This window comes from Aulonocara stuartgranti (genome assembly GCF_965226115.1).
Source record: "Aulonocara stuartgranti genome assembly, chromosome: 13".
Classification (NCBI taxonomy): Eukaryota; Metazoa; Chordata; class Actinopteri; order Cichliformes; family Cichlidae; genus Aulonocara; species Aulonocara stuartgranti.
In genome coordinates, this window is record NC_138949.1 from 7,069,606 (window position 1) to 7,082,380 (window position 12,775).

At 41.2% G+C, this 12,775-nt stretch overlaps 1 protein-coding gene across 1 annotated transcript; it reads left to right on the forward strand.

Moving 5' to 3' along the window:
* Window positions 1-8,726: 8,726 nt before the first annotated feature.
* hcar1-3 (hydroxycarboxylic acid receptor 1-3) lies at window positions 8,727-11,755 on the forward strand. Its single transcript, XM_082557735.1, has 2 exons — window positions 8,727-8,869; window positions 9,420-11,755. Exon 2 carries the CDS (start codon window positions 9,487-9,489, stop codon window positions 10,441-10,443), a length of 957 nt encoding a protein of 318 aa, XP_082413861.1. The 5' UTR covers window positions 8,727-8,869; window positions 9,420-9,486; the 3' UTR covers window positions 10,444-11,755.
* Window positions 11,756-12,775: the final 1,020 nt, after the last annotated feature.

Consider the following 12,775-nt stretch of genomic DNA (forward strand, 5'->3'; position numbering starts at 1 on the left):
ATTTAGCTAATATCTGCCTAAGGGATGTTCGACTAATGCCACTCTCCAGTGACATGCGGCGAGTGATACGCTGTGGGCTCTTGCTGAATGAAGCTAGGACAGCCACTGATGTTTCTTCATTAGTAACAGTTTTCTTGAGTCCACATTTTGACCAATTCAACACTGAACTGTAGCGTGGGAGATGGGTGGTCTCGTAGGGTGTCTTGCATTGAAATCTGCTGCAATGACCCGGTTACTGCGTTCACCAGATATCAACACAATTTCGATCCGCTCCTCACGGGTTAACCTCTTCGACATGTCAATGGCTGTGAACAAAGAGAAACTTGTAAATAACGCATGAAAGAAGAAAGTTACGTTGAAACCAAGCACACCATTGTTTTTCTTGTGACATTACCAATAAGTTTGATGTGTCACATGGCCGTCTTCCTATTGAAAAAACAAAAGTTGTATTCAAGATGGCCGACTTCTAAATGGCCACCATGGTCACCGCCCATCTTGAGGAGTTTGCCCCCTCACATATACTAATGTGCCACAAACAGGACTTTAATATCACCAACCATTCCCATGTTATTACGGTGTATCCATATAAATGGCCCACCCTGTATATCTCTCATGTATCTTTAGATGTTTTTGTCTTTTCAAACAAATAATTGATTTAACAACTATACACAACAATCTGTAGTGGTAACTAGAATTGCCAGTAATCAGGAAATCATATGACACATATAAGAAAAATCTACGATGCATCCATGTTTGAACAGTTTGAAATCTCTTCACATTTCAGCCTCACTTCATATTATAGTTTACTTTATTGTAGAGTTTTGCTTGGAGTATCAAGCTTAAGAGTACACGATTTTCTTTATTTAAGGATGATTGAGTGTGATAATAAGTAAGTCGGCCAATCTGTAAACAGGACAGCAATACGGCACTATACCACTTATTTAACCTTTAAAGTGGATAGGAGGATACACATACGGCCTACCTGTAACTGTTGTAGAGCCTGATCGAAACTGCCTGATTATCCCAAGAAAATAAGTGCATTGGTGCCTGATACTGCACTCACAAAAGGCAAAGAAGCAATTAATAGGGAAATGAAGCCTGCATGGCCTTATACCGACAGTCGCCACCCTGCAATTAGAGTGCAGGTGTGTTTCCACTCAACCCAACCCGAACAGCAGCCAGAGAGAGAGAGAGAGAGGTGGAGAAGGCAGAGTAACCCATCTGGCTACATTAGGTTGGGGAAACCTGCAGTCAGCTGAGACTGAAGAAGTCACTTGGATGATTGATGAAATGTTTCTCCCACTGAAAACGCTACGTTCAGATGAACAGAATCAACGTCTCAGATCTCCTTACCTGGATGACTAAGCATGCATCAGGACAAGTTCCAGTAAGGGGAAATGATGTTTAAATAAGATCCAACAGAGCGATCAAATGGGATGCAATGACATAAATCAGGATGAGAAACAATGGGACAGAATGGCTCAAGCTCAAAGGCTTCATTACATTAGTGATCTCATGAGTCAGACCCTATTCATTGCCAAACCCCACCATCATTTGATCTCAGATACGCACGTTGTATCTTAAACTGTGGTAACATGAAAGTTGAGAAACTAACATGTTACCAAAATCTGTTGCCAAAGTTTTCAAAAACACTTTTGTCATAGTTCCAAATAGAGAGCATGCCTTCAAGACTACTTTTTGCCATGTTGACACAGAGACAGTTTCATAAGATGGTAAACAATACCATCTTATGGGATTGTAAAAAAACCCCCCAAAACCCTAAGATTGATTGGGCCAAAAGGTATCGAGGTTACAAAGAAAAATGCAAAAAAGAAGATTCATTTTTTATGGTCTCTGGAATTAATTTTTGTCCATTACTAGATGTAAAAGATGCAGTCATTGTGATATTATCCATTGATAAGCATGTTGGCCGTTACTATTTTAGTGCTTTGAAACCAGAGTTGATAAAAAGGAACAGATCTGAGTGAAAGGGACACTGTATGCTCATAACACCAGAACCTGTCAATCATAAACTCCCTAGGGCAGCCCCGGCCTATAGTATAGCCCATTTTATCATCTGTATTGTGGTCCTTAATGAGGGTAATAATGTCAGTCAGTAAGTAAGGCTTGAAAGTGAAAAGGAGGAGAAGGGTTGCTTTCTCATAGACTTCTATACAATCAACGTAACTTTATTCTTTCATGAGTTATTTACAAGTTTCTGACCACTTATAAAATGTGTTCAATGTGCCCATTGTGTTGGATTGTCAATGCAACCCTCTTCTCCCACTCTTCACACACTGATAGCAACACCGCAGGAGAAATGCCAGCACAGGCATCCAGTATCCGTAGTTTCAGGTGCTGCACATCTCGTATCTTCACACCATAGACAATTGCCTTCAGATGACCCCAAAGATAAAAGTCTAAGGCTACGTCCACACGTACCCAGGTATTTTTGAAAACGCAGATTTTTCTATGCGTTTGCACCTTTCGTCCACACGTAAACGGCGTTTTTGGTCACTGAAAACGAAGATTTTTAAAAACTCTGGCCAGGGTGGATATTTTTGAAAACTCTGTTTTTGCATTTACGTGTGGACTAGAAAAATGGAGAAAATGCGGCGTCAAAGGTGTGCGCATTTTTTAACGTCACACTGTGCGCCACGCTATTGTTTCGGTGAAATGAATTTCTACAATACTGTTAATTCTACTCTCTGCAGTGTTTAAATGCTTACATATACACACAGTTACTGTCCGTCCACACATACGACTCTGTTCTGCTTCTATGCCCCAGCTTTGTTTACTTTTTCCCACCGAGGCTTCTAGACTTCTGATTGGCCAACATTTCGGCACGGTTAGGAATCTAGCGCCACCTGCTGCTTTGGCATGTTCATAGCAGCGTTTTCCTTCATTTCTGCCTTTATGTGTGGATGGGATTATTTTTTTAAAACGAAAACGAAAAATCTCCGTTTTCAAAAATACCCGTGTACGTGTGGACGTAGCCTAAGGGGGTCAGATCGGGAGACCCTGGGGGCCATTCAAGTGGCTCACGACGACCAATCCACTTTCCAGGAAACTGTTCATCTGGGAATGCTCGGACCTGGCACCCATAATGTGGTGGTGCACCATCTTGCTGGAAAAACTCAGGGAACGTGCCAGCTTCAGTGCATAAAGAGGGAAACACATCATCATGTAGCAATTTCAAATATCCAGTGGCCTCGAGGTTTCCATTGATGAAGAATGGACCCACTATGGTTGTACCCCACACACCACACCAAACCATCACTTTTGTTGTTCCAACAGTCTTGGAGGGATCCATGCAATGTGGGTTAGTGTCAGACCAATAGCGGTGGTTTTGTTTGTTAACTTCACCATTCACATAAAAGTTTGCCTCATCACTGAACAAAATCTTCTGCGTGAACTGAGGGTCCTGTTCCAATTTTTGTTTTGCCCATTCTGCAAATTCTGTGCGCCGATCTGGGTCATCCTCGGTGAGATGCTGCAGTAGCTGGAGTTTGTAAGGGTGCCATTTAGCTAATATCTGCCTAAGGGATGTTCGACTAATGCCACTCTCCAGTGACATGCGGCGAGTGATACGCTGTGGGCTCTTGCTGAATGAAGCTAGGACAGCCACTGATGTTTCTTCATTAGTAACAGTTTTCTTGAGTCCACATTTTGACCAATTCAACACTGAACTGTAGCGTGGGAGATGGGTGGTCTCGTAGGGTGTCTTGCATTGAAATCTGCTGCAATGACCCGGTTACTGCGTTCACCAGATATCAACACAATTTCGATCCGCTCCTCACGGGTTAACCTCTTCGACATGTCAATGGCTGTGAACAAAGAGAAACATGTAAATAACGCATGAAAGAAGAAAGTTACGTTGAAACCAAGCACACCATTGTTTTTCTTGTGACATTAGCAATAAGTTTGATGTGTCACATGGCCCTCTGCCTATTGAAAAAACAAAAGTTGTATCCAAGATGGCCGACTTCTAAATGGCCACCATGGTCACCGCCCATCTTGAGGAGTTTGCCCCCTCACATATACTAATGTGCCACAAACAGGACTTTAATATCACCAACCATTCACATGTTATTACGGTGTATCCATATAAATGGCCCACCCTGTATATCTCTCATGTATCTTTAGATGTTTTTGTCTTTTCAAACAAATAATTGATTTAACAACTATACACAACAATCTGTAGTGGTAACTAGAATTGCCAGTAATCAGGAAATCATATGACACATATAAGAAAAATCTACGATGCATCCATGTTTGAACAGTTTGAAATCTCTTCACATTTCAGCCTCACTTCATATTATAGTTTACTTTATTGTAGAGTTTTGCTTGGAGTATCAAGCTTAAGAGTACACGATTTTCTTTATTTAAGGATGATTGAGTGTGATATGAGTATAATATGATTTATGAAATGTTATATAAAAAAACCTTAAAAATACAATTTTATTTTTGTAGCACTTCTAATATGATCTGTCCTCGCTTCATTATCTCCATTACCTTCAGGACAATTTTCTCTCTCTTTTTACTTACTATCGTCTTCTTGCTCACTATTTGGTACACAGGCAGACCTTTATTAACGCGAGGACTGATATCAGTCTATCTTCTTACAGCCTGTTTCCGTTTTCAACCTGATTGTGATACCCAAAAAGATAAGTTAAAAGTAAGTAAGTAACATTTTATTGGCCATATGCTTTCAACCTTTCAAATGCCAGAAGATAAAACCAAATGTTAAGCAAAAGAGACCACTGATTTCCCAGATCTTAAACTCAAAGGAAGAGAGACCTGCTCGGGATGTACAGTGTTCCCCAATGCTGGTTCTTGTCCATGGAGAGCTCTAGAAGGCAGAATCTTAAAATGCTGTCTATGTAACTGAGTCACTGCATGCTGTGAGTAATTGGAAAACTTAGACGACGTCACCGCAGCATTCTGAACAACCTGATTCCCAGGAAGTTTTGCTTAAGACAAATAAACAAAGACTGCAATCCAGACGTGATGAAATAAATGTATGAACAACAATTTCCAGTTCTCAGTACGACACAATGGGAATTTGTGAATATTCCTTAAGTGATGAAATCAAGAGTCGGACTTGTTTCCGGGAATAGCACTGTTAGTAATGGTGTTACTTAACTCTAATGGATTACTATTTCTATCATTACAACGCCGTTACAGTTACTAACAAGAAAATGCGTTGCGGATGTGTTACTTTTTCAACACACAGACGGTTGAAGCTGTCTGCTTTATCTTACTGGGACCTAGCGGGGCGAAACAATCACACAAGTGCTGCTGATTGGCTGAGGAAGAATAAAGTAGTCATGGTAAACCAATCAGATGACATACCAACAAGATGCTATGTCAACCCAAGGCAACCCTGATTCTCCATGTTTGTGTTAAAAGTGTGGACTTCAAACTTTATACTGTGGAGGTAAGCATCAACGACACAGCTCTCAGTTCTCACTCCTTCTTTATTCGTCTCCAACATCAACTGCGCATATCGCGCCACAAAACACAGGACCACACCTCCTATACACTGGGTGTGAGTGGAGCCCTCTAGTGTCCACCACAATACCAGTTTTTAAAATTGTGCTGATAGGCCATGTAAAACCAGAGTTATGATAAAAAATATAAGCAATGTTTTTTCCTGAATACATCTCCACTCTTTCCTACTGGTGGAAAAATGTACCATGTTGACCATTAAAAAAATGAAATAGCAACATGGCATTTGGTTGTTTAGGAAGAGGAGGAAATTTCAGGAGTGATGGCGGTGAGAGAGAGAGAGCGAGTTTTGAGAACTGAGAGATTTGTGATGTTTAGCGTGTTTGCAGTGTGTTGTTAGTGTATTGTGTTGTATATTTAGTGTGTAGTGTAGTGGATAGTTTTGTTTTGTGTGTCTGCTGAATGTCACGGGTGCTGCCAAAAAGCCACCAAAGCCAGACGCCGTCTGTAGGCGGAAAACAGGAGTGATACACTTCCTGCTTTCATGCCTGCAGGTATCAGGCTTGTGATGTTCTCCTTTATTTTACAGTGGACAGAAATGAGTTGTTGGAGTGGTACAAATAATTTGTGTGGCATCTTATTTGATGCAGAACGCCTGAGTGTAATGTAAATAGTTTGAAATAGTTAAAAAAAATGCCTTGGCTGCATTTTTAGGTAAGTAGCTGCATATAACTGTTGTTTGCAAAACTTGTGCATAGATTTAGAAAATTTACAATTTATATTTGCATTTCAAGTTAATGATTCGTTAAACACGTTTGTGGTTATTATAGTAAAAATTACAACTTTTTTCTACTTGGATTTAAAGATTTTTGTGTCTGATTTTGGATCAATTGTGTTAATACAGTATGTCAAAATGATAAAATAACTGTAAATTCAGACATGTGAGGTTTTGCTGAAAAGAATGATACCAAACAAGGGAAGGTAAATATTTTTAAAGGTGAAATGTAGAAGTAAAATCAAAAGTAGTCAGAAACAGCCAACTATACCCTGGAGCCCAGAGGGATAAACATTTTTTTCAAAATAACACAATAGTTACTTTTCCTAGTAATTAGTTACTTGTAACTCAGTTACTATCAAGGCTGGGGCAGCAGTGGTGTGGTGTTACGAGAAAAGAACCCAAAATGCAGGTACTGGCTGGGGTGCCAGTGGGTGTTTATTTACAGTGAGGGTGAAGTACAAAACAGGAAATAAGGAACAGGGAGCTACTAAAGCCTAGACTGGGAAAAAACGAATAAACAAACCTGAAAGCATAAGGACACAGGATGATACACAGAGATGACACGGAGAAAGCAGAGCAGAGACGCGGAGAAACGCTGAATAACACAGACGAACCGAGAAGGAACACAGGCAGGCACACACTATATATACACACAAGGTAATGAGGGAATGACACACCAGAGGGGAACACAGCTGAACCTAATTAGACACGACGAGACACAGACCTTCAAAGTAAAACAGGAAATTCACAAACTGTTCTACAACACTAACTCAGGGACACGAACAGAGCACAGGAGGGAGAACACTAAACAACACTGCTGGTGAGTCATGGACTCTTCCAGGGCTGCCCTTTGTCAAGGATTCTGTTCATAGTTTTTATGGACAGAATTTCAAGGAGCAGCCAAGTGGTGGGAGGGGTCCACTTGGGTGGTCTCAGAATCTCACATCTGCTTTTTGCAGATGATGTGGTTATGTTGGATTCGGCCTCCAGCTCCGACTGGAGCAATTTACAGGCCAGTGTGAAGCGTTGGGAAAGAGGATCAGCACCTCCACATCCTCAGCCGGAAAGGGTGGAGTGTCCACTCCGGGTCAGTTCCTGCCCCAAGAGGAATTTAAGCATCTTGGGGTCTTGTGCACGAGTGAGGGGAGAGGGGAGTGAGCGATTGACAGACAGACTGGTGCTGCAGTGATGCAGATGCTCTACCGAGCCGTCGTGGTGAAGAGAGACCTGAGTGTATAATAAAGGTTATCTTATCTTATCTTATCTTATCTTATCTTATCTTATCTTATCTTATCTTATAAGCGAACCTCTCAGTTTACTGGTTGATCTACGTCCTTACCCTCTCTTATGGTCACGAGCTGTGGGTAGTGACTGACAGAACGAGATCGAGGATACAAGCGACAGAAATGAGCTTTCTTAGAAGGGTGGCTGACCTCTCCCTTAATGATAGTGTGAGGAGTTTGGCCGTCTGGGAGGGGCTCAGAGTAGAGCCGCTGGTCCTCCACATCAAAAGGAGCCAGTTGAGATGGTTCAGGCATCTGACAGGGATGCCCTCTGGACGCTACTTATCTTTTTTTTAATATATTAAAAAGCAGTGTCATTGAGGTATTTTAAAATGCCATTTCATCACGCTGAAATGCACTGGCTTCCTCAAAATCCTCTGCTTACCTCATGGCACACCGGCTGAGAACTATTAAAATAACATTTAAAGCTACTTTGTGGAAGTCTTGCTAAGCTTACTGCTGAAAATCTAAGTGTACAAACGACTGCTTGGACTAACGTTAAGTTGCCACTATATGAGCTCACCTTATGTCACATTGTTTAGAGAGGGATCTGCTGCTGCTCCGCTGGCTGTTTATAAAATGAAAGTCGTTTCGTCATGGTTTTGTGCTGGGTTATTTTGGTAGTGGCACAGCTACATTGGCTCCCTATCTTTAATAACTGCTCACAGTTACACTAGTCAACATGGTCACTCTTGTTTTGAAAGAAATCTCCTTTCTTTTGTCTTCTTGTTAGTTTTATAGTCTGAAACTGTTTCCTTGAGATGACATAGCAACAGTCACCTTGATAGAGTAAATTAGCTGTACTTTAAAGGAGAGACCAGGTGTAGAGTGGACTAAACACATTTTCTGCCATTTGTAGGGAGGCAATTTATAGCAATTTAAGTCACATACTAACTGTGTAGAAAAAAAATGAAAAATAAAAACAAATGTTTTGCATTCCAAGCTTGCCGTGGCCCCTCCTACTGTTAGGGCCCTGGATAGTCTTTCCCACATTTCCCCCACTAAGCAAACAAAAAGAAAGGTATCATCTCCCCATAATGTCATATGTCATAATTTACGATTCTCTCAAAATATTAATTATTACACAATTTCCTGACATATTGTGTGTCATAAAATGTCAAGAAAAATGTCATAAAGGTGCTTATTACACGTCACCGTCTATAATAGCAGAAGTGGTTCAGCTGCAGAGCCACTTCTCTGGAGCACTCATAACCCACAAGTTCTAACAAGCCCTCAGACAAAGACAGCAGTTATAAACTGCCAAGGATCTTATCACATCATATCACTTTCACTGCACAAGCTGAAGACACATCGCCGTCTTCTCATGCGGAAAGCAAAGAGTCAGTGTTGACTGCTGGTGAGTATGAAACTTTCTACTTTATATCTGTTTAGAATGCAGGGCATAAATTATGATTATTTGTTATCCACGGTGTGCACATAAATGCTGCCATGGCAACTTTTAAAAACAAAAGTTGTTAGTCTAACATGAATCCTGGTGTTTTTTAATGGTTAATCCTACGCTACATAGAAAGGAAAATGTATCTTTTATGAAATCATTTTCATAACTTACACAGTTTGCAAACTGCTTTGTTAGACTGCATGGGAGATTCGCACTGAAGTTTAAAAAACAAATAACTACATGGTATGCATAAATGGAAATCATTAAATGAGCTTCTTTATTTTCTTCCAAAAAGTTAGACGAAAGCTTCTAACAATAAACTAGTTACTGTATTCAAGTTTGGCTTCAGATATATATCTTACTGATAGATGCTTTCATCTAAAGGGAAACAGACGAATAAGGTAGAACAGAAGGATGTGTAAAGTTTCAGGTGTGTGTGCTAGTATTTCACAAAATGTTCAATAAAAGGAAAAAATTATTTTCTTTGCACTTCTCTCTTTTATGAAAGAACACATGACCTGCTGAAAATAAGGAAGTACGGATAAACCAAAGAGCTCAGAAGGCACGTAGCTGAAATGAAGGCAGTAAATAATTCTTCACTGCACTGCAGCGGGCACATGAAAAATAATAAAGAAAATATGTTCATGGAAATAGGCTTGATAATTGAGATACTGGGCCTGCCGGGAACAATAGTATCTTTGTGGATTTTCTGCTGTTGCATGAAGTCATGGAAACCTCACACCCTCTTCCTCTTCAATCTGGTTCTTGCTGACTTCTTGGTCCTCATCAACGTGCCTTTCCGCATCGACACCCACCTGCGAGGGAAGTGGGTGTTTGGATGGGTCTGGTGCAGAATCAGCCTTTTCATGCTGACTGTCAATCGCTCTGCTAGTATTGGATTCATGACAGCGGTGGCACTTGATCGCTACTTTAAGGTGGTCCACCCACATCACTGCATCAGCCAAATGACTTCAGCAAAGGCGGGCTGGCTCGCGGGCTTGATCTGGGCTGCTGTGGTGGTCCGCGGGATTCCGCTGCTGACCGCTAACCTTTTCCACCAGGCGAGTGGCAAGTGCCGTAGCTTCAACTCCTATGAAGAAGACCCTGTGCCGATTAAGCTGCATTACATTGCCTTTGTTGCAGAGTTCCTCCTGCCCTGGTTCTTGCTGCTCTTCTGCTCAGCAAAGATAGTCTGCCGGCTTCGCCAACGGCGAGTAGGCAGGAAGCTGAAGGGACGGAAGGCCATCAGAGCGGTCATGGTGATCATTCTGGTGTTTACCTTGTGCTTCATGCCAAGCGTCATCACAGGCCTAGCGGCGGCCTACATCAAGGGAAACCACCCCCATGACTGCGAGTCCTACACTAATGTAACCCAGGTTTTCATGATATGCATTGTGTTAACCTACCTCAACAGCGCTTTGGACCCCATCGTCTACGCTTTCTCCAGCTCCATGTTTCGTGATGCCCTCAAGACCTCCATCTGCTTCAAGAAGATCTTCAGACCGGTTAGCACGAGAGTCCCCAACAGCTGAAAGGCAAAGATTTTGAAATACAATGAATGTCTGCTTCAATGGAAGACTGGAAGCAGCATGTGTGCAAGATGCTAAAGACTCTGAAGACTTCTGTGAGTAACGAGTGAGGAGTCCATGAACTGTTTGGTTCATATATTGTTACTGACTAAAAAAAACACTGTTAGGCAAACTTTATATAACGGCATCCCCCAAACTACCTTCTGCTTAGCTGAAATAGACAAGTTTATAAACTAGCTAACGCTTGTTAGATAAAACATCAGTGGAGAAAATTTAAGTAGAGAAAAAGCTAGCTTAAATCACCTTCTTACTATGTTAAAGATGAGTGACTGATGTGGGGAGAGTGTTTCTTGCCAAGAGCCACTAACTGCCACTAACTTCTCCATGTGTATTTTCAGATTCGTACAGCACACATTCGACAAAACAAGCTGTTTTGTCAAGCTGTCAAAACAGCGTGTGAAACGCTTTTCAGTCTTTGGTGGAGTTTGTAAATGCTGTTTGACATTAAGGAGAATGTTGCAAGAATAAGCTGTCTACAATTTGAACAAAGTTTGGTTGTATACACCTTTGTGACTCCATTTTTCATTTTGTAAGTCCACACATGTGGAAGAGCCTATCTAACTGTCAAAACCTGCCAAGCCCATAAATGCCACAATTATTGCTGTTGTAGAGCACATTTCTCAAGCTTGAGTCAACAGTTTCTTCACCAACATAGAGGATAATGTTTTGGTAAACAGTTTATCACTCCACGAAACCAGAAGAGCAGTAAGCGTGTAGAATGATGTAGCAAGAAGATGATAAAAGAATATGGGACGATGCAGAAGTGTGTAGAGGTGGGATACTGGTCAAAGCACCATCTTGCTACTGTAGTGCACTATTGCATATTTTTGCTGTTTCCAAATTGCATTTTGTACTGGTAGTCTAGATTTTTTCACCGCTTCTGTGTTGTTGCACAAATGTATATGTTAGAACACATATTCTGACAGAACCAGATGAAAGTGCCTGCTTTCTTTAGAGAGTAGCATGGAAAATCTTGTCTTTCAAATAAAGAAATCAGGAAATAAGACACACATTGCCTGAGTTAAACATCCCTACAATCCTGCTTTACACACTGTCGAAGCAACTTGTAATTTTGTGTGGCGATGATTTTAATACTTTTGACACGAGTTAAAGATTTCGGGTGATTAACGGCCTCTTGCAGGTCAGGTTGTTCTGCTGTATGTTTGCACTGTTTCTTTCACAGGTACTCCAATCGCCATTGAAGTACCTGTGTTCATCCTGCAATGTGGATATAATAAAATCAGTAAAACATGAACGTTCATTTTTTCTGTTTTTCCCAGACCTCCATCCATCAACCACACACACTTTACTCAGCAGAAGAATGACAGGGATAAGAATCTTTTCCAGCAGACATTTGGCAATAGTAGAGAAAATCCTGAATGGGCCCAAACCCCAAACTCACATGTACCTGCACGAATTTAAAGTTTTCAACAGTGGGAAGAAGCTGGAATCTCTCTTCTCAGATATGTGATAAGAACAAAGCAAAGTTTGTTCAGACAAATGAGGAAAGAATACATAACTCATGAAGTTCAGTTATTTAGCTTGCTGTGATTTGCCGACCACATAATTTGTTATTAATTATTTAACTCCTCAAAGGGCATCCTGCTGATCAGAGACGTTTACTTAACATAATAAATGGAGCCCTGGATAACAAATGATGTTCGTTAATTAAATCTGTGTTGCCTAGTATGACTCATCTGGCTTACTAACACCCTGGAACGTGATGCTTAAGGACCCACATCACTACATGCAGGTGGACTTAAACGTTGAGGGCGGGACTCTTCGCAGGCCAGTCAAATTCATCTACACCAAACTTGCTCATCAATGTCTTTATGGAAATGCTTTGTATATATACATATATATATATACAGTGGGGCAAAAAAGTATTTAGTCAGCCACCGATTGTGCAAGTTCCCCCACTTAAAATGATGACAGAGGTCAGTAATTTGCACCAGAGGTACACTTCAACTGTGAGAGACAGAATGTGAAAAAAAATCCATGAATCCACATGGTAGGATTTGTAAAGAATTTATTCATAAATCAGGGTGGAAAATAAGTATTTGGTCACCTCAAACAAGGAAAATCTCTGGCTCTCACAGACCTGTTCCGGAACATCGGAACCAGACGACTGTTTTTCCCTACGTCAAACGGGGTGTCCGCCTGACGAATGGAGGCGGTCGGAGGAAGGGAAACCTGCCGGAGTTCCAGCTGTCGCAACCTCACAGCTGTCTCTGCCTCCACCTCCACCTTCCTCAATTCGACCTCTCTGGCTCTA

Coding starts and splice junctions, on each gene's coding strand:
- hcar1-3 (XM_082557735.1), top strand. CDS start 9,487: ATGAAGGCAGTAAATAATTCTTCACTGCACTGCAGCGGGCACATGAAA.